The sequence below is a fragment of the Malaclemys terrapin genome, chromosome 5 (assembly GCF_027887155.1).
Source record: "Malaclemys terrapin pileata isolate rMalTer1 chromosome 5, rMalTer1.hap1, whole genome shotgun sequence".
Lineage (NCBI taxonomy): Eukaryota > Metazoa > Chordata > Testudines > Emydidae > Malaclemys > Malaclemys terrapin.
In genome coordinates, this window is record NC_071509.1 from 10,586,276 (window position 1) to 10,613,331 (window position 27,056).

Here is a 27,056-nt window from a genome sequence, read left to right on the forward strand (position 1 = left end):
AGACTTGAATTCAATTCTTGAGGATCAGATACATAGCAGAGGTGAGCTTGTAGTTGCCAAATGTCTTTTTAGATATAGTCCATAGGTTATAGTCCAATGTCCATATTCAGGGTGGCTCCAGTCAATGACTGGGGATCTCAATCCTTGTGGCTTAAGGTTTCCCCCTCTTGAAACCCAAAGCAGATCTGAGATGCAGAAGGATCGTGTCCCAAGGTTTTTATACATTTCCCGCAGCCTTTTGGCCTGAGAAAACAATAGGCTCAACGTGCCTTCTTCTAAACATCATGGCAATTAGCCCAGGATAATTTATCCATTAAACAATTCAGATACAGGTTACCACAACCTTCAAAGAGACATATAGACAATAATACTATTTCACTCAAGTATCATCATAAATGTTAATATTCCTTTTTTTATCTTTGAATTAAAGCTATAGCAATAGACAAGACTTGTTTGCTTACATCACAAGACCTGACAAACATCTACCCTTCTACCTCTAACAATACAGACGTACATTTCAAAGCTCTATTCATTTGCCTATCTTCCTAACCAGTCTCTACAGGTCAGCCATGGGTCAGGTCAGTCAGTGAGTTAATTCACTCTTTCTGGCCCTGTCACCTTCCACTGAGATATATTACACTTATAACGTCACAACTCAGTTGGGTGAATATTCAGCATACAGGATCTCAGCTCAAGGTCCCTTTTTTATCTCTATGACTTTATAATGATGTCCATCATAGATTCTAGGACTGGAAGGGACCTCGAGAGGTCATCGAGTCCAGTCCCCTGCCCGCATGGCAGGACCAAATACTGTCTAGACCATCCCTGATAGACATTTATCTAACCTACTCTTAAATATCTCCAGAGATGGAGATTCCACAACCTTCCTAGGCAATTTATTCCAGTGTTTAACCACCCTGACAGTTAGGAACTTTTTCCTAATGTCCAACCTAGACCTCCCTTGCTGCAGTTTAAGCCCATTGCTTCTTGTTCTATCCTTAGAGGCTAAGATGAACAGGTTTTCTCCCTCCTCCTTATGTCACCCTTTTAAATACCTGAAAACTGCTATCATGTCCCCTCTCAGTCTTCTCTCCAGGTCATTTTAAATTTTAATCCTATCCTCCAAAGCATTTGCAACCCCTCCCAGCTTGGTATCATCCAAAACTTTATAAGTGTACTCTCTATGCCATTATATCAATCATTGATGAAGATAGTGAACAGAACTGGATCGAGAACTGACCCATGCAGGATTCCACTTGATATGCCCTTCCAGTTTGACTGTGAACCACTGATAACTGCTCCCACCTTATAGTAGCTCCATCTAGGTTGTATTTCCCTAGTTTGTTTATGAAAAGGTCATGCGAGACCGTATCAAAAGACTTACTAAAGTCAAAATATACCACATCTACCACTTCCCCCCCTATTCACAAGGCTTGTTACCCTGTCAAAGAAAGCTATTAGGAATTTATTCTTAACAAATCCATGCTGACTGTTACTTATCACCATATTATTCTCTAGGTGTTTGCAAATCTATTGTTTAATTATTTGCTCCATTATTTTTCTGGGTACTGAAGTTAAACTGACTGGTTTGTAATTTCCTGGGTTGTCCTTATTTCCCATTTTTATGGATAGGCATTATATTTGTCTTTTCCCCATCCTCTGGAATCTTTCCCATCTTCCACAACTTTTTGAAGACAATCGTTAATAGATACTTGTCAGTAGCCCTTTGAAAAAGACCCATCCCAGTTGGCTGAAAAGAAACCGGACAAGGAGAGGAATGGCTCCCGGGCTATTTGGATGGGACTAAAATTGATGGAGATGGTATGTGAAAATGTCCTGACAGAGAAATAATATGTGAATAGTTAAGCTTGAGTTGTGATGATGGAATTACTGACCTGGCAGAAGCTGATGCGTGTGCCCCGCATCTCCACCTTTCCCTGTATCTGGGTTATTCCATTCTACCTCCTCATGCAAGAGGCTCTTTGGGCCTCCCATTTCCTTCTCCCTCCCATGTCTGGGGCTGTGTGTGCCCCACATTCCCTCCTCCCACACCTGCCACAGGTTCTGCGCCTCTCTCCCCCAGTTCCAAAGTACTTTTCATGCCCCCCGGATGGGGGGGGGGAGGGGGACAGAGAAATGCCCTGATATTGAGTGTAAGGCCTCACTTTGTCAGCCAGTTCCCTTCAAGGAACCCAGGCAGAAGATCTACCCCATAACAATTCTGATACAAGAGTTTTTAAAGACTACAATAAATAAACTTTTATAACATATATATTTTATGTTTTATATTTTCAGCCTACAACAGATGGCATTTGACAGAGCTGCCGGATGCTATGTAACATCACGTGCCATGCCATTTTTGCCAATAATACTATTTATTTAAGGTGTTGCTCTTGCTCTCCTGTTTGAAACTGTGTACTGAGGGAGGCATTGTAACCCTTTACAAATGTAAACAGCAACAATAGAGGTATTGTTCAGGAGGGCGGGATAGCTCAGTGATTTGAGCATTAACCTGTTAAACCCAGGGTTATGAGTTCAATCCTTGAGGGGGCCACTTAGGGATCTGGGGCAAAATCAGTACTTGGTCCTGTTAGTGAAGGCAGGGGGCTAGACTCGATGATGTTTCAGGATCCCTTCCAGTTCTATGAAATAGGTATATCTCCACATATAAACTCTGAGGGAATGACATTACTTCCAAAGCATATTGGGTCAATCAAAATAATGTGTTTGAAATTAAGAAGGTGTATATTTGTAAAGGGTTACAATGCCTCCCTTTCCACAACTACTCATGCTCAGAGTAATTCTGGGTGACATTGAGTAGTTGTGTAAGACATCAGAACAGTCTCCCAAGAAATTACGTTTGGGACATTCAGAACTGGATTGCAAAGGCTAGATCCTCAGCTGCAATAGAGTTCTGTTTGCAGAGGACCTGGTTATGAGGGTAAGGGAGGACAAGATGGATGTATCCCATCTCTGTTCTTCCCCAGGACTTTTGATGTTGGTTCGGTCCATGGCATAATTTAGACCAGGCTCAGGTTCGCTGCTATAAATTATTGTGCCTTGCAATGGTGCTTAGAATGGCTGGAGATAGCCATAACACAGCATGCTCTATCCTTGTCCCCCATCAGCCCTGGCTTGACCCCTGCACTGAGAGGGTTGAACTTTGGGAGAATTCCCAGCTGCCTGGTCAGGGCAGCTTTATGATCCCTTTTAATGGGTACTAAATGGAAGTACTTGATTCTGCATCACTGAAATCAAGGGAGGACCCAAGAAAAATTTGCCCTGCACCAAATGAGTTCATAAATGCTAGTCAATTGTTGCATAGTGATGTGACTATTTAAAAAATTCATCCTGAAGTGGCTTTAAATTATGTTGATTAGCATATTAATTATTATCATTTTGCTAATATGCAGAGTAACTTGCATTGTTTATTGGCAGCTCTTTTTACATAACAATGAGGTATTATCCCTATGATGGCAATCCATGGATTAAAATATTTCATACAGTTTTACCTCTTGCAACAGCTCTGGGATCAGAACTTCACCTGGTAGCCAGCTTGAAGAGAGAGGAGAAGGAGAGACCTTAAATAACATTACATACATAAAAAGCGACAGAGTCCTGTAAAAAGCAACAGAGAGTCCTGTGGCACCTTTAAGTGTAACAGATGTATTGGAGCATAAGCTTTCGTGGGTGAATACCCACTTCGTCAGACGCATACTTATGCTCCAATACGTCTGTTAGTCTATAAAGTGCCACAGGACTCTTTGTCACTTTTTACAGACCCAGACTAACACGGCTACTCCTCTGATACATTACATACATAGTCTCTCAACAGAGAAATGAAAGTGGCATTGAATACTAATGTCACTAAGCTGCTTTACTGGAAACAGTTAAAATATATGTAACAGTTACTGGATTTTTTTTTATGAGAGTACAGCTTTATATTCTAAGTTTAAACTAGCACCTTGATTGTATTGATATTATATAGACCAGCACACTTGACAATCCCTCTTTCCATTGCCACAATTCAAATATGTTTTGATTACATATCTTATCAGTCCAAATATCTTTCCTTTGTTTGTAATATTAAATTTCACCTTGACAAACTGTAGGCTAACCATTTAAAAGCACAGTGCCCACTAACTTGACTGACACACTAGTGCCTTGGGGTAGGGGGGATGACACACCTGTACTACCAACTCACCAGTGGGCTACACAAATATATTCTGTTGTAAAATATGGAAGGGGTTTATAGTCCCTATTCTCTTGTGTGGGTGTGTACAATTCACTTCAATCAGTTTATCATTGATTTTTTTTTTCTGAACCTAATGAGTAAAATTGTATTTTGTTTGAAATTCTATTGTCGTTTGCTACTGTAATGTTTGAATTTCTAGATTGAGAAAAGAGGAGCTGCAGAGGATTTACAGATTCCTGACTGATTATAAATGCATTGGCCTTTTATCAGAATTAACATTACAGTAATACAAGTCAAACATTGACTCAGCTAAATGGTTAAAGCAGAGGATGAGAAGATGACCATTTAGAGTTGATAGCACAGTCATATGTCTTAGAGAAATCATTATTGAAAGGGTAGGTTTAAAAAACCTTTTGAAAGTGAATTTTCAGTAGATCCCAGAAATATACGCTGTTAGGCTCTTTTGGAAGTACAAAATCCTGGTTAATCATATGTGGGGGATCATTGTAAATATGATATTTGAAAACAGATGTGGGAAAAGAAAATGGGAGAAAGGATTGAAGAGTTCTTTTTTATTCTTGATAAACAAAACCCTACCTAGCAAATAGATTTCAATGTGATAAGAAATTTAGCAAATCTTTAGAGAAGCAGCCTTCTCCTAAAAGAAAGATAATACAGCTGACAGTCACTTAAAACTTTTTTGTACCTTGGAACTTTAAAAAGATTTTTTTTTTTACCCTAAGCTGCAGAAAACTTCCCCTTTCTCCCCCTCCCCTTTTTAATCTTCATTGAGGATCTTTGCTTTGAGACTTCCCGCACAAGAGAGCGCTTTAAGTGGAAGTCTCCTTTATACTATATCTGATGTCTGCCAGTATAATTCTTGTTACAATCATTTGGAACATTTTCCTTCTGTCCTCAAGCTGTTTTGCTGCTTATTATCATGTTTAACATACCCACCGCCTGGCAGGACAGAGATTAGAAACTCTTAATATTTGTTATATAGTGAGAGGTCTTGCCATTTTTGGCAGCAAGTGCTATAGTATGCGAACATAATGTATCAGTGCAAAAGTTCTGAACTGTCTAGTAAGTCACATTAATCTCCTTTTTCTATCCTTTTATGAATTGTTCAAAAATCTGCTATACTCAGCAGTGTCCCCTTAATAGTGTGGTTGATAACGTATATTGAAAAGAAACCTTTATTTGTGCTGAGATGGGTGCAAACAATACAGAGATAGATTTACTGTATGTATACATAGATATTTAGGTGTTTTTTGAAAGTACTGAATGCTGCTTTTGATACATTTTCAGAATTTTAAAACCTGTATATTTAGACTGTATTTTTTTTTTTTTTGCATCTTTGAACTGTTTTTTAACCATAAAAACATATTTTTTTTAATAGACTGGGAGAAAAGAAAAAGGGGACCCACTGAACATTGCCATTGACAAGATGACCAAAAAAACAAGGGATCTACGAAGACAGGTATTTTGTGCTCTTCATTATGCATGTTCGTTTTCAAGAAAGTTATTGTTCTGCCTGTTCAGACAGTCTTTGACACTAGTAGAATTAGAAAAATGCATGATCTGTTTATGATTTATTATTACATTATAATTAATGGTGGCTGCAGGTTTAATACCCGCTGAGTAACAATGGAGAAACTGAATTACCTGCTAGATGAATCACCCAGTGCTCTTTATGTCGAGGAGGAGGGAAAACACTCTAAGCTTTAGTTGCCTCTGGAACCACTAAAGCCAGTTGTGAAGCCAGAAGCTGGGAATGAGTGACTTGGGATGGATCACTTGATCTGTTCATTCCCTCTGGGGCACTGGCCACTGTCAGCAGACAGGATACTGGGCTAGATGGATCTTTGGTCTGACCCAATAGGGCCGTTCTTATGTTCTTCTGCAGCCACCGACGTATGTGCTTATCTTTGCTCATATGAGTAGTCCCATTGAAATACATGGAATTATTAACGTGAATAATGTTAAGCACGTGTGTGTTTGTAGGACTGGAGCCAAAGCCTCTAACATTTTAAAAGGAAACCCGCCTAAAATGCTTGTTAAATGGAGAAAGCATATGGATAGGGAGAAGATGGAAAAACAGTAGTGAAAAAGTGCTTATTGCTTTTTCCATACTATTTTTTCCTTATTCTGCTAGGCAATGTATTTTGTAACAGAATAATATGATGCAAAATACTGAAACTGGAGATGGGCAACTGCATGGGGGAGGAGGGAGTTGGATTTTTCCCCCCCTAAATTAAATTTCCTTGGTGCTTTCCCAATTTCACATTAAGGATAGAAGGACCTTCCTCTTCTTTTGTGTGATGAAATCCCAGCACTGAGTTGGTCCATGGTTGAGACATTATCAGAAAGGATGAGCTGGCCAATCAGACCATTGCTGTATACAAACAGGCCAAACTATGCAAATAAGCATGATGAAATAAGCACCCAAGTCTGTATTTAGGTACCTGTATAAGTAGCCTTGCTTGCAGAGGTGCTAGGCATCCACCGTTTTTATGTATGTGAGTGCTCATCACCTTGAAAATTAGGCCATTCATTTAGCTACTTCCCTTTTGACACCCAGGTATGAAAATATTGGCCCCAATGCGCATTGCAATACTGTAATAATAAACAATGTTTCAGTTTTACAATGTGTTATAGTTGGACCCGCCCCCAGTATGAATCATCAGCCATGCTGTAGGAAAGCGAACATTATCTCTGTTGCTGAAGTTAACGAGAGCAGAAAAATACTGCATCTCTGCAGATCCAGCCTCCTGATGTTTGAGACCTCAAGCTGCAAGAGTGCGGTTTGCACCATATGTTGTCTCCCACTCTGTTCCCACTGCTAGAGTGATGTACAAGGTCAACACACAAGTTGCTATTCTGTGTGGGGCCCCCAGCAATGACTTGCATGGCTCATGTCTGAAATCAGGTTCCAGTCTCAGATGGGACTATGTAAAATGGCACCTCCTTACTCAACACAACTGTTCCTTGTGTTCATTCGGCATCATCTCTACTAACTTCAACCACAAAAGTAAGTTGGAGCTAATCATGTGAGCAAAGTTAAGTGTATGTCGGTTTTTGCAGAATTGGAACTAAAACCTCTAACATTCTATCTGGGTTTTATTCCTGCTAGCCCTGAAGAGTCTATTATTTATTAGAGTTACTGTAGCAGCCCAAGGCCCTTCTCATTATAATCAAATCACAAATGTAGTAGGTGCTATGGAAATGAACAGGAAGACAGTCACAGCACTGAAGAGTGTATAATCAGAGTGGAAATTGACCACAGCTAAGAGACATAAACTGCATTTTATTTCTCCTTCTGTATCATCAAGAGAATGAGTGCTAATCTCCACTCAGTTGCAGCTATGAAACTCCACTTAAGCAATGATATTACACCGGTATCACTGAGGACATATCTGAAGACAGGGTGTTTGCACATGTGGAGTTGGCAGGATTTGTCCAATAGATTCTTTATAATAGGCAAGGAGGTTCAAGAAGAAATGAACCAAGTTTGAGACTTCAGGGCTGGCAGTTTGCAATCTTTTCACTTGTGAATTAATCACATTATAAGCAGACATTTTTCAGGGACAGCAAACATAGCGCCTCATCATGCCATCCAGGGACATGGTTTAGCGTTCATGTCATGACATCAGTACCTGGTGCTGGCCAAGGAAGCTAATGATCCAACTAGCGGACCAAATTTCGTGATGAATCCTGATCCTCTGCCACCCGAGGCACATTGCACATTCTCTAAGCAGAATAATACCCTTTTAGAGTAGGAGCCTCTTTAAGTTATTGTCAATCAGACTCCCCCAGCTCATTGTTATTTACCTAGAACTGGGTGATCTACAAAATGAATTTGTGGGCAAGGGAGGGATTGTCTTCCTTCTGTCAGAAAGCGCTCTCTTCCCAGGCTTCAGCAGTCAGACTGATTTTTTTTTCCCCCAGGCCATTCTACTCCAGATCTCATTGAGGGCTTTATTTGGTTAGACAAAGGAATACATGGACATGCTGACATGGTTGTGGTTGGGGAATCTGGTGTTCAAAATCCATTTCACAATTTCTAGTAGTATCCGTTTTCCCCTTTTGGAGGAATAACACCCTTTATAATCATCACTTTGAATCCTCTGGGTATTTGAAAAATATTATGTAGATTTAATTTTTACATCTGCATGTCAACTGTGAATGAGAATAATATCAAACTGAGTCAGACGGAATAAGTGCTTAGAAGCAAGTGTCCCACAGCAGCCTACTGCTTCCTGCTGCCACTTACTTTGTTTTCAGTTGTTTGGGAAAAGCAGAGACTTCTGTGTCTGATAACAAGTTGTGCCAATTGGCAAGATTTTTTCCTTTTTTGTACACCCAAGTTTGTCTAAAGGAAACAAACCAACCCCCCCAATTGGAAACATCCTTCGTAGTATGCTACAGCCGACAAGAAAGATCACAGCAGTGAGAAGCCTGCTGTTGCCAGTTATTTTGTTTGTATATTCTCTCCATTGAGAAAAAAATACTAACTCTATAGTTTAAATATTACAACTAATCAGAAACAGCATGTACACCCAATCTTTGAGACACTGTGACTCGGCGGGAACACTGGAACAAAGATAAACAGGGAAGAATTTGGCTTACATGCAGGCTGAATACAGTGATGGCCAACATGGCTATAGATCATTTGGAGTAGAGTTAGCAGTGTGTACCAGCTGTTCCGCTGTCACCACCACTGGTGTTCCACCTGTTAATTCCGCTGCCTCCTACCATTGCTGCCACAGTCTCTGTGCCCCAGATTCTCCTTCAGTTTAGCAGCTGATCTTGTTCAGCCACTTTTCACCAGTGTTTCTTTGAGTTACCGTAATTAAAATGTTTTGATCACTATACGATGGCAACCAAATCAGAGCTTTGTGCTGCGGAGAATTTAGAAGTTTTGGGGGGGGGGGGGGTTGTTCTGAATAGTCATGAAAACAGATTTCAGAATCTCAGTCTTTTGTGAAACAGAGTTTACTCTCTGCGGAGCTTTAGTTCACAGGATGTTGTACTAAAAGAATAGGAATCAGGATTGTAACGTTAAAAATCCAAAAATCACTAGGATAACATTTTCATTTCAGTAAATTCATTTGGTGGTCCAAATCTTTAGAATGGTAGAAAACCATGAAACACATTATATATGTAAGTTTATATAATTCATAAATAAAATCCTCTGTATCATTGGCACACTTATTAATTGGTTTCTTGTATCAACCGACTAAAAGAATATTTGAGAGAACCTCGATTTAACTCCATCTTTAGCATTTGGCCCTTATCCTTGACCCTTCTTGTTACATCTCTTGTCTTAGCATATCATTTTATGCTCTTTATGTGGGGCAGCACCATTGAGAGGAAGTTGCATTACCGTTGCTTATGAACTCTGGGAACAAATCGTATTTTACAGCACTTTGAAAGCCATTCAAAATTCATGTATACGCTAGCGTCTCCAGGAGCAAAAACATGAGCATTAGGCCAAGCTGTTAGACAAAGGTAGGGTGACCGGATGTCCTGATTTTATAGGAACAGTCCCAATATTTGAGGCTTTTTCTTATATAGGCACCTATTATACCTCACCCCCTTGCTATCTGGGCACCCTAGACAAAGGGGAAAACTAACCCCAGAAAATGTATTCTATTGCAGTAGGCTTTATGGTATCTAAATCCATATAATGCAAATTATTCCATGGACAGATGCTTACATAATATTCTTAGATAGTCTACGGATTCAAATCTATCTCCAACCCCCTGCCCAAAGCAGGACCAATCCCCAACTAAATCATCCCAGCCAGGGCTTTGTCAAGACGGGCCTTAAAAACTCCTAAGGATGGAGATTCCACCACCTCCCTAGGTAACCCAGTCCAGTGCTTCATCACCCTCCTAGTGAAAAAGCTTTTCCTAATATCCAACCTAAACCTGCCCCACTGCAACTTGAGACCATTGCTCCTTGTTCTGTCATCTGCTACCACCGAGAACAGTCTAGATCCATCCTCTTTGAAACGCCCTTTCAGGTAGTTCTTCTCTTCTGCATATTAAACAATCCCAGTTCCCTCAGCCTCTCCTCATAAGTCATGTGCTCCAGACCCCTAATCATTTTTGTTGCACTCCAATGGACTCTTTCCAATTTTTCCACATCCTTCTTGTAGTGTGGGGCCCAAAACTGGACACAGTACTCCAGATGAGGTCTCACCAATGTCGAATAGAGGGGAACGATCACGTCCCTCGATCTGCTGGCAATGCCCCTACTTATACAGCCCAAAATGCCGTTAGCCTTCTTGGCCACAAGGGCACACTGTCGACTCATATCCAGCTTCTCGTCCACTGTAACCCCTAGGTCCTTTTCTGCTGAACTGCTGCCTAGCCATTCAGTCCCTAGTCTGTAGCAGTGCATGGGATTCTTCCGTCCTAAGTGCAGGACTCTGCACTTGTCCTTGTTGAACTTCATCAGGTTTCTTTTGGCCCAATCCTCTAATTTGTCTAGGTCCCTCTGTATCCTATCCTTACCCTCCAGCGTATCTACCACTCCTCTCAGTTTAGTGTCATCTGCAAACTTGCTGAGAGTGCAGTCCATGCCATCCTCCAGATCATTAATGAAGATATTGAACAAAACTGGCCCCAGAACTGACCCTTGGGGCACTCCGCTTGATACCGGCTGCCAACTAGACATGGAGCCATTGATCACTACTCGTTGAGCCCGACTATCTAGCCAGCTTTCTATCCACCTTATAGTCCATTCATCCAGCCCATACTTCTTTAACTTGCCGGCAAGAATACCATGGGAGACCGTATCAAAAGCTTTGCTAAAGTCAAGGAATAACACATCCACTGCTTTCCCCTCATCCACAGAGCCAGTTATCTCCTCACAGAAGGCAATTAGGTTAGTCAGGCATGACTTGCCTTTGGTGAATCCGTGCTGACTGTTCCTGATCACTTTCCTCTCCTTTAGTGCTTCAGAATTGATTCCTTGAGGACCTGCTCCATGATTTTTCCAGGAACTGAGGTGAGGCTGACTGGCCTGTAGTTCCCCGGATCCTCCTCCTTCCCTTTTTAAAGATGGGTACTACATTAGCCTTTTTCCAGTCATCCGGGACCTCCCCCGATCGCCATGAGTTTTCAAAGATAATGGCCAAAGGCTCTGCAATCACATCTGCCAACTCCTTTAGCACCCTCGGATGCAGCATCTGGCCCCATGGATTTGTGCTCATCGAGCTTTTCTAAATAGTCGCAAACCACTTCTTTCTCCACAGAGGGCTGGTCACCTCCTCCCCATGCTGTGCTGCCCAGTGCAGCGGTCTGGGAGCTGACCTTGTTCGTGAAGACAGAGGCAAAAAAAGCATTGAGTACATTAGCTTTTTCCACATCCTCTGTCACTAGTTGGCCTCCCTCATTCAGTAAGGGGCCCACACTTTCCGTGACCACCTTCTTGTTGCTAACATACCTGAAGAAACCCTTCTTGTTACTCTTAACATCCCTTGCTAGCTGCAACTCCAAGTGTGATTTGGCCTTCCTGATTTCACTCCTGCATGCCTGAGCAATATTTTTATATTCCTCCCTGGTCATTTGTCCAATCTTCCATTTCTTGTAAGCTTCTTTTTTGTGTTTAAGATCAGCAAGGCTTTCACTGTTAAGCCAAGCTGGTCACCTGCCATATTTACTATTCTTTCTACACATTGGAATGGTTTGTTCCTGAAACTTTAATAAGGATTCTTTAAAATACAGCCAGCTCCCCTGGACTCCTTTCCCCTTCATGTAATTCTCCCAGGGATCCTGCCCATCAGTTCCCTGAGGGAATCAAAGTCTGCTTTTCTGAAGTCCAGGGTCTGTATTCTGCTGCTCTCCTTTCTTCCTTGTGTCAGGATCCTGAACTCAACCATCTCATGGTCACTGCCTCCCAGGTTTCCATCCACTTTTCCTTCCCCTACTAATTCTTCCCTGTTTGTGAGCAGCAGGTCAAGAACAGCTCTGCCCCTAGTTGGTTCCTCCAGCACTTGCACCAGGAAATTGTCCCCTACACTTTCCAAAAACTTCCTGCATTGTCTGTGCACTGCTGTATTGCTCTGCCAGCAGATATCAGGATAATTAAAGTCTCCCATGAGAACCAGGGCCTGCGATCTAGCAACTTCTGTTAGTTGCCGGAAGAAAGCCTCCTCCACCTCATCCCCCTGGTCTGGTGGTCTATAGCAGACTCCCACCACGACATCACCCTTGTTGCTCACGCTTCTAAATTTAATCCAGAGACTCTCAGGTTTTTCTGCAGTTTCATACTGGAGCTCTGAGCAGTCATACTGCTCTCTTACATACAATGCAACTCCCCCACCTTTTCTGCCCTGTCTGTTCTTCCTGAACAGTTTATATCCATCCATGACAGTACTCCAGTCATGTGAGTTATCCCACCAAGTCTCCGTTATTCCAGTCACGTCATGGCTTCCTTCATGATAGTAGCTGAGAGCTTCACAGATATCACAATACGCAATTCTGGGGCCTCGTGAGGATTCATTAGATAGTTTATAAACTAATTCTGAAGATTGCAAAGCTGTATGTATTTGCTAAGTAATAATAGAATACCCAGAAGAGCTTGCAGCTTTAAATTAAGTTTTAGATGAGCATTTGCTAGCAACTTATTTTGCAGAGGCAAAGTTGATGCAAAGTCATGTTACAGTCAGCTTGTAGATGAATAGATTAGCCATTTGACCCTCTCTTTCTAAGGTTGCATTGTATTACCAGAGATGAAGTTTCAGTTGTCCCCTAGAGAATTTGCAGTGTGATTGGTGACATTGCTTCATCCTGCTACACCAGAATGCTTCCTGACAAAATGTTAGCATTTCTGAAAGTGACCCCACCCTGAGTCAACTTGTATATGACTTTGAACCTAAGGCCACTTGCAGCATCAGCCTTTCCTCATTAGAATCTCATCAGCTTCCTTCTTGAGGCTTAATACATCATTGCTTCAACTGCAGTTCCTCTACTGCTCTTGGTTGTGGAAATCTGGAAGCTATTTCTGTAAAATAACTTGGTAGCACAAAGGGATACTTGCTTTTGCCAGCAGTGCATGTTTATGTTATGCATAATGTTTGGTACATATGTACTGTTATTGTTTTTGTGTCTACATGTACTTTTATTAAATCATTTGTTCTAAAGCCTGGTACAAGGGTATATTGGTCTTGGATAGAAATCTGGGTACGTTGCTGAATTACACAGTACAGGGAATGAGCGCACAATACAACAAAGTGCTGTGTTCTTTCACCTTCCATACAAGTCACTGCCAGCACTGAAGATACAGTGAACTAGAGGAACTTCGTAGGCTTGGGCTCAGAAAGGTGTAGGTTTCTGGCAAGGTGTACATTTCTGGAACCACTTTTTGTCTTCTACTATTTAATAGAACCATTGGTATATTTAGTCTATGAACAGTTGCTTTAAATAAATATCTAAATATCTGATGTCAAAATTAGAGGCAAGAGCTGGTTCCTAAACTTAATTTTAATCGTGGTTTGGACTTGAGCTTAAAAGGCTTATTTGAATTCCCATGTCTTTTTGTTGCCTATCTCAAAATGTATTTCTTCTAGATGTTTATCACTGTGACATTGAGTTTTTATGACACTCGAGAGTGCTTCAGAGAAAATGGAGAGTGTTTTAATACTGCTGATTTACTCTTTCAGGTCTTCAGTAATTTCCTTACTGCCTAATTATAAGGCTCAGTTTAATTTACTCTACACATAATGTTTACTGATGCACATATGGTGCCGTATTTCAGAAAACTATACCCATAACAGGTAGTTGTGTGTAACACTTCCATCAAATGAAGAAAAAATTGATCTGGAACTTAAATACTCATACCAGATTATTTTTGCATGGGAAAGAGTGAAAGAGCCACAGTTAATCTAGACTTTTCAGTAGGATCAGGACTGTTCTATAAACTTACAGCAGTCATTGGCTTGAAACAGTAAATTTGTATTGTGTGATGCTGTGAACATACAGGCAGGTGTTTTCAGAGTGTTATGCAAAGAATAATAGTTTTTGATATTCTTCCCCATACACTGAGTTCCATTAAAAGCTCACTGTTCACCAACCCAGCTTCCTGTATTAAGTCCAGTAACCTCCTATATTTAGACTAAAAGGAAGCATGCTTCCACAGTTTCAAGGAGTAGCAAATGTTGAAAGTTTAATGGCATCCTTTTTAATGTGAGAAAAATCAACATGTGGGGGAAAGTCAGTGGATAATGTTACAGTTACATCACATAGACCAAGAGATACAGACTAGATACAATTGCTAGTATCTCGGGTATATCGCAGCAAATTACTGCATCTGGTACACACAATAATATGTGAGACATCTTGGGAAGGACAGGACCCAGCCTGATACTTTTGGCCAGGGGTTTTTAAGAAATTGAAAATTTCTGTGCTTTGTGTCTCGAATGCCCATTAACAATCCCTAAGAGAATCCTGTGGGTTCCACTAATACTGCTCCCCTTGGTGGAGAATGCCTTTGAAAGAATTGGAATTGACCTTATAGGACCCAAAGAGAAGAGTGCTTCTGGACATCAGCATATACTTGTCGTCATGGACTATGCCACCAGATACCTGGAAGCCATATCGCTGTGGACTACAGCTGCTAAGACGATCCCACTTTGCCATTAAAACATTCCTAGGACAAGATGGCTTTTTTCTGCACCGCTAGGCCTATTTTAATTTAAGACCATGTCATTTGGAACACAGGGCGGTGGCCACTTTTCAATGTTGGATGGACCAGTTACTCCAACAGCATAGTTAATATGCAGTGGCATACTTGGAGGACATAGTTATCCATATTAAGGATTGGGACTCCCATTCCTGAGAGAAGCTGGGTTAACAGCAAACCCTGCTAAATGTGCAATAGGAAAGGAAGAAGCTCATTATTTGAGACCCAGAGCTGGTGGAGGACAAGTCCACCACATTGGTGGATAAAGTTCATGCCTCACAGGCATACAAGACACCATGACCAAAAGGCTAGTGCATGCCTTCCTAGGCTAACCTGGGTATTACCACTGATTTATACCCTGTTTTGACAGCCCCATTAACTAACCTAACTAGGGATGCCTCCCCAAGATAGGCGCTGTGGATACCCACCTGCAGAAGTACCATTCAAAAACTCAAGGCCATACTCTGTGGACACCCAGTGCTGTATAGCTCAAACTTTGAAAAGGAGACCATACTACAAACAGATGCATTGGTGGTAGGACTAGGGACAATCCTTTCTCAAGAGGTAAATGGAGAAGAACATCTGATAGTATATATCAGCTGGAAATGTCCCCTGCAAGAACCTATACTCAGTGATAGAAAGAGTGCTTGGCTACCAAATGGGCAATAGAGAGCCATGGAACTATCTCCTAGGGAATGAGTTTACACTCATTAAGGCTCATGCTCCCTTGTGTTGGCTAAATGTGGTAAAATCAGGGGATCATGAGATGGTACCTGTCATTACAACCATATGCTTTTTGGATAGAGTACCAAGCAGGAAGTTTACATTGCAACACCATTTTTCAGTGCAGGGACTTGGCCTATGCCAGCCCAGGCTGGGCTTTGGCCTTGCAAGGGAGGATATTAACAGGGTCAACAACCCCCAGACTGCACATAGACTGGGGTAGAGTGAGAGCAGAGTCCTTCCTGTTTACAAACAAGCAGCTTGACCATAAGCCACAGCTGCCAATCATTGAAGCAGGCACCCACAGCAGCAACCAATAGAGGAAACAAAGTCTGCTTTAAAGGGGAGAATACAGAGAAGGAAAGGAAAGCAGAAAGGCCTGGGACAACAAAGGGGTGACAGCCTTACATCAGGCTGCCTTTGAGGAAAACACCTAGAAAATGGAAGGAAACTGCAAGTGCAAAAAGTGAAGGGCTGATAGACATAATTGGAGGTGAGGGTACAGATATTGACCTGACAGAGCAAACTAAGGAGGGTCAGTCAGAAGAAACTGAAACCCCTCAAGAAAACACACTGCGAGACGGTGACATTGGAGCATACCTTAACAGAGAGTATTTCATGGACCATGCTCTTTCCATTTGTGACTGATGATCCTTTCCCTTTCATGAGCAAGTAACTTCCTCATGGCAATTTGCAGAAGTTGCTGACAGAAAAAGTGATGTTAGAAAAGTACTTCTTGTATGTTTAGCTTATGTTGATGTACTTTAACAGTGCGAAACAAGAAGGAGGGTTAGCACCTGGTGACCAGTCAGCTGTCCACAAACCACCCAGCAAGTGATCTGTGGACCTCTGGTGGTCAATGACCCAAAATTTTAGGAATCACCGATCTACAGCACTCCTCTACATTTGCATATATTTACTATGGGAAATACCACAATGATACAAATACTAAGGGTATGTAACCACAGACTGTTTAGCCACGGAAGACAATTAGCCAGTTTTAATATTGGCCCCTAATTTTCATATCCTTTGTGACTATTACAGGTAAAATATAAATATAGCTCTGCAGTGCAGTATACTTGATCAATATGTTGCATCATTTTGCCATTAGAATTACAGCATTCCATGACTTGTAGCTGTCAGTGAAATGGAATGATTACCCCATGAACTTCTTATCCTTCCTCCATTACCTTTCTCTTTGACTCACCTTTCTCCTGCTCCAGTGACAGCTGCTGTATCTGTGTCACTCAGGCTTGCATTTGCACTGTCATTTTTGACACTTTATTGTCCTTGCCCCTGCATGCCCCCCCAAGCCTTTCGTAAAAATCCTGTCACTTCTTCCTCTGTGGCATCTTCTAAATCCCTCCTTTCCACACTGTCTCTACTTCTAAAAACCCTGGCTCATGCCTTAGTCATCATCTCTTACCTTGACTGCTGTAACTTGCTCCTTTCTGGCCTCCCATCTTTTTACCTCTCCCTCTCCATAACACCCAAAGTGCAAATATTAAAAAATCATCTTCTATCACTTTGACTCTGTCACTCTTCTTCATAAAGTACATCAAACTCTGTGTCCTTCTTCTACAGTTTCAAACTTCCAGTCTTTTGTTCAAAACACTGGTCAGTTTTGCCTATATTTTAGCTCTACCTTTTCCCCCCACCACCTCCCCTGTACTCAGCCAGGGCCGGATTTACACCTTGTGTGCCCCTAGGCACAGCATCTTCAGCCCACCCCTGTTCCCTCCTACAGCTGACCTTTGTATTGCATACAGTTTAGAGAGGTAAGGCACCCATAGAACGTCAGTGCCCCTAGGCACATGCCTATTCTGCTTAATTCTAATGCAAATTATTAAATTCCTGTTATGAAATATTACAGGAGCTTTTGATGGTCACTGTACTGTACCTGAAAACTCAATTCCTCATAACATTTCTGGAGACATACTTCATTCACTAGAACTGCAGTTGAAAAGTTTGTTTCCGTTTGTCTGTACCTGATTGCTGCTGCAGAACACTTACAAGCCACGTGGTTGGAGCTGGGTTCAGTATATATCGTGGTGTTAAGTAGAAAGTGGTGAATGCAATGCTGTTTGCGGTGTGATATAGTTACGAACAAAGGGTTAGTAAACTTTTTTACAGACCGCTTTATACTGCCAGTCTTTATTAAATTTAACAATCTGTTAGAGCCATTAATCTCCTGCTGTGGCATTACCTTCTAGTGTCAGGATTAGACATTTAATTCTCTACATGACTTTAAGCAGCACAGAGACATTTGGTTCTAAAATTGTTATACAGCAATGAAGAGCATCATTCTGGAATGTGCAATTAGAGCTGTGAATCAACAATGATAAAGTAGACCCCACTAGTGCTTAGAATCGGAGAATCCCAAGCTATGAACAACAGTAACTTACTCTGTGCACCATAAACTGACTTCATTGATTGTATTAGGTGGGGAATAAAATGTGCCTTGTGGTAGACTGTTCATGATTTAAAAAGAATATTTGCATGCTTTGCTTACACGTCCCCTCTCTGTGCTTGGCTGACACATCAACTCTTTTGGATTTAATTTGATTAACTTTGCATTTAACATACTCCATTTAATAACAATGATTTTCATTTAGATGCCACCCTCTATTAGTAAGTAGAACTTTACCCTGTAATTAATAGAAACCATGCTCATTTTGAAGCCATCCTTGATTTTAAACTACAAGGAGGGAGAATTTAATATAAGCCATAGCTTCTAAATGGTAATATACAGTACAGTGTTTGTATCTGCATCAGGGAAGCTCTTAAGGAATTGTGATCATATAAAGATAAGCTACTTTCTTCTACAAGATCAGATGAGCTGTCCATCTTTTGTTAAGTAATTTCCTCTAGATTAATCTTTCCTTATGCTATCACTTTTTATATCCCATTTAAATACAAGTCTTTTGCATTTCCCTTTGAAAGAATGGCATCCATGCAAAACTTTAAAAAACTCTTCATTCATGAACCATCACTTTGGCTGGACTTTGCTGCAGGACCTACTGGAAGATACAAGATTAGCTTTTCCAGCAGTTATTTACATTGATAAATAGCCCTAATTGGATACAATAGACTAGTAGTGCTGAGCTAATACCTTTAAATGTCTTGTCTTGTGCCATTAATATTACCTTGTCATGCACCTGCTTAAGCTATTGGAAAAATGCCTTATGTTCATAGTCTGTCACATTTAACAAATTATTTTGTCAAGTCATTCCTTATAGTCTGTGCTGATGGATAGTTAAACTTGTGGTTTCCTGCATATATAAAAACTGTTATCTGTACCTTTCAACTTCCATGCAAGGGCATCCAAAAATTCAGATAATCAATTTATAAAGAAACTACAATGACTCTCAACATGAGGGTTCAGAAATATGCTACTGACAGCTATGAATAATAGCACATAAACTAAACGAGGATTTACTGAATTTATATTTATCAAATCAGCCACAATGCAGAATGCTAACAGTTCAGTTTTTGCAAAAAGAACAGGAGTACTTGTGGGATCTTAGAGACTAACAAATTTATTTGAGCATAAGCTTTCGTGGGCTAAAACAGTTGACAAGCAGTTGACAAGCCACCTGTGAGGACCTTTTTGTCAACTGCTGGAAATGGGCCATTTTGATTACCACTACAAAAAGTTTTTTTTTCTCTCCTGCTGGTAATAGCTCACCTTAACTGACAAGTTTCAGAGTAACAGCCGTGTTAGTCTGTATCCGCAAAAAGAAGAACAGGAGTACTTGTGGCACCTTAGAGACTAACAAATTTATTAGAGCATAAGCTTTCGTGGACTACAGCCCAAGTGGGCTGTAGTCCACGAAAGCTTATGCTCTAATAAATTTGTTAGTCTCTAAGGTGCCACAAGTACTCCTGTTCTTCTTTTCACCTTAACTGATCACTCTCGTTATAGTATGTATGGTAACACCCATTGTTTCATGTTCTGTGTGTGTGTATTATATATATATATATATATATATTCCTCCTGTATTTTCCACTGCATGCATCCAATGAAGTGGGTTTTAGCCCATGAAAGCTTATACTCAAATAAATTTGTTAGTCTTTAAGGTGCCACAAGTACTCCTGTTCTTTTTGCGGATACAGACTAACATGGCTGCTACTCTGAAAACAGTTCAGTTTTTGTGACTGTGGACTCAGGACCCTTGTATCCAGCTCTAATAATAAGTTAGATGTTCATTACTGTATACATCATTTCTATATTTACAGTATTAAGGTCCAAATTGCAGTTATCTGATCTCCTTTTTTATTGACGTCTAATGTGTTTTTTAAGAGTAGAGGTACTTGATACTACCAATGAAAATCCATGGTGTATTTTTAGATATTCTTACAGATTTAATGGTCTATTGTAAGAGAGCATCATGACATAGTCAGAAATATAATACTGCATTGGCCAGAGGGGGAGGGATAGTTCAGTGGTATGAGGATTGGCTTACTAAACCCAGGGTTGTGAGTTCAATCCTTGAGGGGGCCACTTAGGGATCTGGGGCAAAAACAGTACTTGGTCCTGCTAGTGAAGGCAGGGGGCTGGACTCAATGACCTTTCAAGGTCCCTTCCAGTTCTAGGAGATAGGATATCTCCATTCATTAATTAAAAAAAAAACTGTATTGTTCGTATCTTAGATTCCAAGCCCAAAAGGTACCATTGTGATCATGTAGTCTGACCTCCTGTATAACACAGGCCAGGGAACTTCCCCAAAATAATCCCTAGAGCAGATCTCCTAAAGGGAAACACAAAACCCATCCAATTTTGATTTTAAAATGATCAGTGATGGAGAATCTGTCACAACCCTTGATAAATTGTTCCAATGGTTAATTACTCGCACCTTAGTTCTAGCTGAATTTATCTACCTTCAATTTCCAGCCATTGGATCAGGTTATACCTTTCCTGGCTAAACTGAAGAGCCCATTATTAAGTATTTGTTCCCCATATACCTATTTATAGATTGTAATCAAGTCACCCTAATCTTCTCTGTGTTAGACTCAAAGAGCTTACTTTAGCTTATCATTAGAAGGCAATGAATACCCCCATTTAAATCAATGAGAGTTAGGCACCTAGGTGCTTTTGGAAATCTCACTAGGCTCCTATCTGCTTCTTTATGCACCTAAATACCTTACAAAAATCTGATAGTGACTGAAGACTTGGCGGCCTAATAATGCACCGTAGGTTTTGTGATACTATGGAGTATCACCGGCCCTTTCATATGTTATTTTATATTAAATTTTCAATGTTTTAATATTCTATTATGAATTTATTTTATTTTAATTATTTACTACTGTAGTACCTAGGAGCCCCAATCAGGAACCAGAACCCCACTGTGCTTGGCACTGTATGAGAAAAGAACAAGTCAGTTTCTGCTCCGAAGAACTTACAATATAAATATAAGACCACAGATGGGCATGGGAGAACATGGAAATATGAGACAGTATTGGTCCACATCATAGGCCATGGTCATAGCTGTCAAGTTTTTTTTTTTATGAATTAGTTTGATCATAGAATATCAGGTTTGGAAGTGACCTCAGGAGGTCATCTAGTTCAATCCCCTGCTCAAAGCAGGACCAATCCCTAGTTAGATTTTTGCCCCAAATCTCTAAATGGCCCCCTCCAGGATTCAACTCACAACCCTGGGTTTAGCAGGCCAATGCTCAAACCACTGGGCAAGCCCCACCCCCAATTATTTTGAAGCACTTGAATCAACTTGGCAGGGCAATATAATATCTCATTTTTATTCATATATTACTAATCGTGGTTGAGTTATTTTAATTGTCATCATTTTAGCAAAGGAAACATTACATTGCCTTTCAAACTATTCGGCTGTGTTAATGGCGCTTGCGTTTTCCATACCAGGTAATGGATGGAGTGGTCACCTGCAATATTTTGGTTTATCTTTTCCCTTTGAAGAAAAACCGCACACAAGTCAATGCAGCTGAACTCCACAGGGCTCTTGAATCCTCTTTTTATTGCAGCTACCAATATAGCAATTATCTGTGCAATTTTGAGCATTGATGGGACCTCAGCTAGTTAAAGCTTTCTAGTGTGGATTACAAAATTGAATGATTACCTTAATTGACCTTCAGTCTAGCTACAAAATGTATGACTTAATGAGACTAATGTCTGGTTGGACCTTCAGGCTAGATGACTCCCAGCCTGGTGGCTTTGAGTTTGCAATTTTTCATTTTTAATAACAATTATACCCAAAAGCTTAAGGAAATATGCTAAAATATGTCTGCTATCCACACTATCATAGAGCAGTGACATCTCCATGAAACATTATTTAAGATTTCAATCATATTTTTGTGCATTTTACAGATACTAGGAAAGTCTGATATTGATTAGTACTTTGCAGAATGGCAGAGGGCAAGTTTGTGCCATCACCCTTAAAGTAGTGGGCTGTATTTTGTTTTTTTTTTTGTTTTTTTTTTCCCCCAAACATCTGGTTTTTTTTGTTTTTTTTTTTAAAGGAAGAACAGGTGTTTAATGGCTTGTGTATTTTCATTAAGAATACATTTTCTATACACTTGTTAATCCTGCCTATGAAATGCATAGGAAAGTTTTCAGATTGTTCACACTAGAGATTCGCTAATGAAAATGAGACACCGTGCATGTGCTAAGTGTAACACTGAGTACAGATTTTACATGAGGTCTGGAAATACACTGGCCAATATTTTAAAAATGATTGCCTAAGGTTAGGGCTCCTAAATCTACATTTAGGCTCCTAAAAGACCTGACCTGACTTTTAAAAGTGTTGGGTACCTACCAGCTGCCATAGACATGCAATCCCTGATGTGCGTAATGCTTGTCCAGCTGGGTAGTCCCATGAAAGTCAGTGGAATTGCTTGAGTGAGTAGGGATTGCAGAACCAAGCCTTTAGTTATGGACATTTAAGTGCTACCAAAAATTCCTACAAATCAAAAAAAAAAAAATGCTACAAATCCATAAATACTATAAAAAAAATGTTGTACAACTTTGAGATATGACACATATACTCAACTATAACTCGCTGATCAATATCCTGGAAATGTGTATTAACTCTTCAGTTACTTACTGCTCCACTTTCTTTTAACACAGCTACGGAAGGCAGTGATGGATCATATATCTGACTCATTCCTGGAGACCAATGTTCCATTACTTGTTCTTATTGAGGCTGCAAAGAGTGGTAACGAGAAAGAAGTGAAGGAATACGCTCAAGTTTTCCGTGAACATGCCAACAAGTTAGTTGAGGTAAGTTATGCTGTTGGCGGCATTAGAGTGCATTGTCTTGTGAGGGTCAAGGAAACCGATAAATTAGCTGAAATGTTGCAGGCTTTTCCTGTGGGATTTAAGCAATTTGAGGTTTACTTGTGATGGTTAATTAGAAATCTACTGATTTGTAAAAATGACAGGCAGGGACAGCCCTGTGCTTTACTGTAAGATTAAACCAGCTGAACACGTGTTATGCAGAATTTCCTGTGTCTTGTCAATAGTAACTTGAGTAACAACAAGCAGATTTCAGTTAAACTTCACCAGCAGTGCAGTATAGTAGGCTGTCTTCTATACCAGGCAGGAAGCCAAATAGATGCTTCAGTGTGTTGTATCTGACTCTGATTGCTTAGAGAGCACACTAGATTATTATTAGACTGTCTAGCTAAAATAGTGAAAGCATCATAAAATGGGTAATAGTCTAAAACTGGCCATCTCCCCCACCCTGTGTGTGTGTATTATATAGTGTGTATGTAAGTATATTGTTTTGTATTAGTATACACACACACACACACAAACTGGGTTTCTCCTATGTTATTCTTCTCTCTGTATCGACACTTTGCAATGTTAGCAAACTAACTGGTTTCAAGGATAGTACTGCAGTGATTTTGTTCCTGAAACTGCCTCTTTCAAGTTATAATTCAAACAAAACATAATGGTCAGGAACCTCGATGCCTATCGAAAAACTTTTAACTAGTCAAACATGTTTGTTCAGCCAAGTTTGCTCTCCATGACAGGTTAAGAACTATTAAAAAATTTCATTTCTTGAAAATACAAATACTGTTTAGTGTTTGATATTATATGGGGTTATTAACTCCTCTTTACTAGCCCTCTTTTGAAGACTATGCAGCTCATAGTAACATCTTTTTATAACAATTCATGGTACATGCGTTTTAATTAAAATTAATTCTTGGATAGTGCAGATTTGACAGGGAATATTGGGTTATAATTCTGAAAGATTATGTTTCTTAAAAACTGCAGGGACAGATTCAGATCTCACTTACATTGGTTGGTTTAAATCTAAAGTTATCCATCTAACTGAGATCAGGAACTGATACTTATTGTTTAAAAACTCGCGGTTTGATTCTAGACAGTGCTGGGTGCCTACGACAATATGCTGAGTACCAGCATCTGCAATGGGAGAAGAGGAACTCAGCACCTTGCAGGGTTGGGTGCTTTGCATTAAGATAACATTGTATATTATTGCTATCTGGTGACTGGTGCAGTAGCAGTGAAAAAGAAAATAGCCTGTAGGTACTTTCATTTTAATTCTGCAAACATTACAACTGTGTTATGATTCTGAATCTATGATCATATTACACCGTTCATTTTTGTACAATGCTGCTTTTGTGAACCTGGCTTACTATGTTGTATTGCACTCTTGATGACAATGGGATGAAGTACCATAGTAAGTAGCAAACTGAACAGTAGCCTTATATGTTTTAGTATTATAGCAGCCTCAATCACAATTGTGTAGACGTGGGTCTAACTGCATTGTTAAAGTGTAACCCCCGACAGACCCCAGTTGTCGGCAGGCGGGATAGAACCTGCGACCTCTGGAGCTTAATGCATGAGCCTCTACCGCATGAGCTAAAAGCTAACTGACTTTATAGATATAAATCCACCTGTCTGTTTAAAGTTTCATGCTTTTGTAACTCACAGATCTCCTGGGTGTGGTGTTCTGTCCCATCTAGTGGCAGTGAGGGGGGGGACGAGAGAGAGGGGGAGACAGAACACCACACCCAGGAGATCTGTGGGTTACAAAAGCATGAAACTGTAAAACAGACAGGTGGATTTTTAAGAGATGGAAACTGAAAGTGAAAAAAAATAGCAGTTAAAGGCCAATGTTTTCAAAAAGAAGCTGCACAAGTTGGGTGCCTAAATATGAGTTTGGGAGCCTAATGTGTCGCTTAAATTTGGGAGCTAACTTTAGACATGAATTTTTCAAAAGAAATCTGAGCCTGTATTTAGTGTACTCTTCTACATTCCAGTAACTCAGAAAAGGATTTCTTCATGCCTGTAGCACCTATTTTTCTAGGCTATTCGGGCAGATCAATAGAGCTGTGATGCTTTTTTTACACCAGATGAGGATCTGCTCCTTAGCTTTTAGACGGTGCTTGAGTCTGAAATTTCCACCTCAAACCTGCAGGGGATTCTCTGCTCCGCGGGGTAAAAAACAACTAAGTTCACGTTATGGATCCTTCCTTCTTGAAGGGTAGGTAGAATTCTGAACTTCAGGTGTGTGGGTTCATAGGAAAATATGCCCCAAGAGAACATGTCAATTTGAAAGCATGGCTTTCTGCCCATATACCGTAGTATATTAAGCTAAAATTTTCTGATCATTTTGTATTTAGAGATGCATAAGGCATGTCATAGCAGCCAAGCTTCTGTGGTTGCTTGTGTCACTTATTTTGCAAATAAAAAATAGATTACAGTGCTGCCCATCGCATTTACAAAAGGTGATTTAAAGATGATCTGTTCACGATTAAGGAGCTAAGGATTCTCTCACAGGCAGAGGGCCAATGTCACCATTGGTGTAGACAGGCACAGCTCCAGTGAAGTCCCTGGAGTTGTGCCTACTTATGCCAGAGAGAAATTTGGCACCAGGCTTCACTACAGTCTCAGTCTGTGACTCTGGCGCCTGATTCTTCATTCCTTGCAAATCCTACTGAGTTTAATGGGTGTTTTGGGTACATGCAGAATGCAGGATCAGAACAATATGTACTTGGGTAAGTGTGCCATTTTTGTAGACGTTTGGCCAGCCAAAGGGGAGGGATAATTTACTTTACGTGTATTCCAGTACTTTTCTATAAATTACCTTTCTTCAAAGATCTTCCGCAACATGCACTATAAAATCCTGCATTAAGGTCTGTGTTGACTATTTCTGTCCCTTTTATGCGGGAGCGGGGTCAACACTTTGGCGCATTCGGGAATAGTAACCTCCAAATGGCTCCCCACTACCTTCTTTACCTGGATTACGAGTGATCATCTTACTAACTATAAATAGCTTTACTTAATGAGAAATTAATATTTTGCTAAAATGTGGGAGTACCAAAATCTAACATTAAATAACACTAATCAAGGGGAAATACTTGCCAAGTGTCCAAAATGTATGGCCTACTTCAACACTTGTACATTTTTCTAAACTGTATTACAGAATGTATTTTCATTTTGTGGGAGTTAGGTGCCAGCCTGTGTAGATACTTCTGAAAACCCCACCAGGCACTTATTTGCAGCTTCAGACACCTAAGTACCTTTGAAACATTGGCCCTTGGAAGATCTCATTTTCAGAAGTGACTTAGACACTTAGCAACCTAAGTCTTATGAAAAGTCACTGGGATGTAGACTCCTAAGTGCCTAAGGCCTTGTCTATACAGTGCAGCAATGTGCACCAGAGGAAGGTGAATTCTAAAGCACACCAATGTGTTGCACACTAACTGGCCCATGTAGACCATACGAGTGTTCCCTAGTCTGTGTGGGACAGTTAGTGTGCAACACAGTGGATTTTAGAATTACCCCTCTTCTGGTGCACATTGCTGCACTGTGTAGACAAGCCCCTGGTTATTTTTTTAAATGGAACTTCAACTCATAAGTCCCTTTGGTGCTTTTGAAATTTTTTCCTCTCACGATTGAAAGCCACTAAACTCCTGAGTTCTATCCTCAAGTCAAAGTCTGACCTTGGAAAAGTCATTTAACCTCTGTGTTTAGGTTTCCTCATTTGTAGCATAAGGATAATGATAAATAATAATACCTACCCTCAAAAAGGTGTTTAGATGATTAATTAGCTAATATTTATTCAATGCTTAGTTAGATGCAAAGCATTATATTAATGCTAATTAATTGATGTTTTATTATTCTTTGTTGAGTACTATTCTTTCTGGTTAACTGTTAGGTCTCTGAAGTTTCAGTCATACATTGATATTTTTCACAATGCTTTTCACAGTAACTTATCCAAAGCAGGTAGATTTCCTGGGCAATCAGAACCAATAGCCAATTCATTCTCAAGAACAGAATTATCTGCAATGTGACAGGTGCACTAATACCTTTGAAAATGCAAGATATAGGGCCACATTCTCATCTTAGTCACACAGATGTAAATCAGTGGACTTATTCTGGGTTCATATCTTCGTAATAAGAATCAGAATCTGTCCCACAGTGCATATGTTAATGACAGAA

The 27,056-nt window shown here is 40.2% G+C and overlaps 1 protein-coding gene across 2 annotated transcripts in view; it reads left to right on the forward strand.

The window, feature by feature from the left end:
- CTNNA2 (catenin alpha 2) overlaps positions 1 to 27,056 on the forward strand; it is a 747,858-nt gene that overhangs the window by 586,078 nt on the left and 134,724 nt on the right. For both annotated transcript variants that reach the window (XM_054029838.1, XM_054029839.1), the window contains exons 8-9: positions 5,595 to 5,675; positions 22,710 to 22,862. In XM_054029838.1, the coding sequence (XP_053885813.1) occupies positions 5,595 to 5,675; positions 22,710 to 22,862 (234 nt within the window). The remainder of the gene's footprint in view (positions 1 to 5,594; positions 5,676 to 22,709; positions 22,863 to 27,056) is intronic.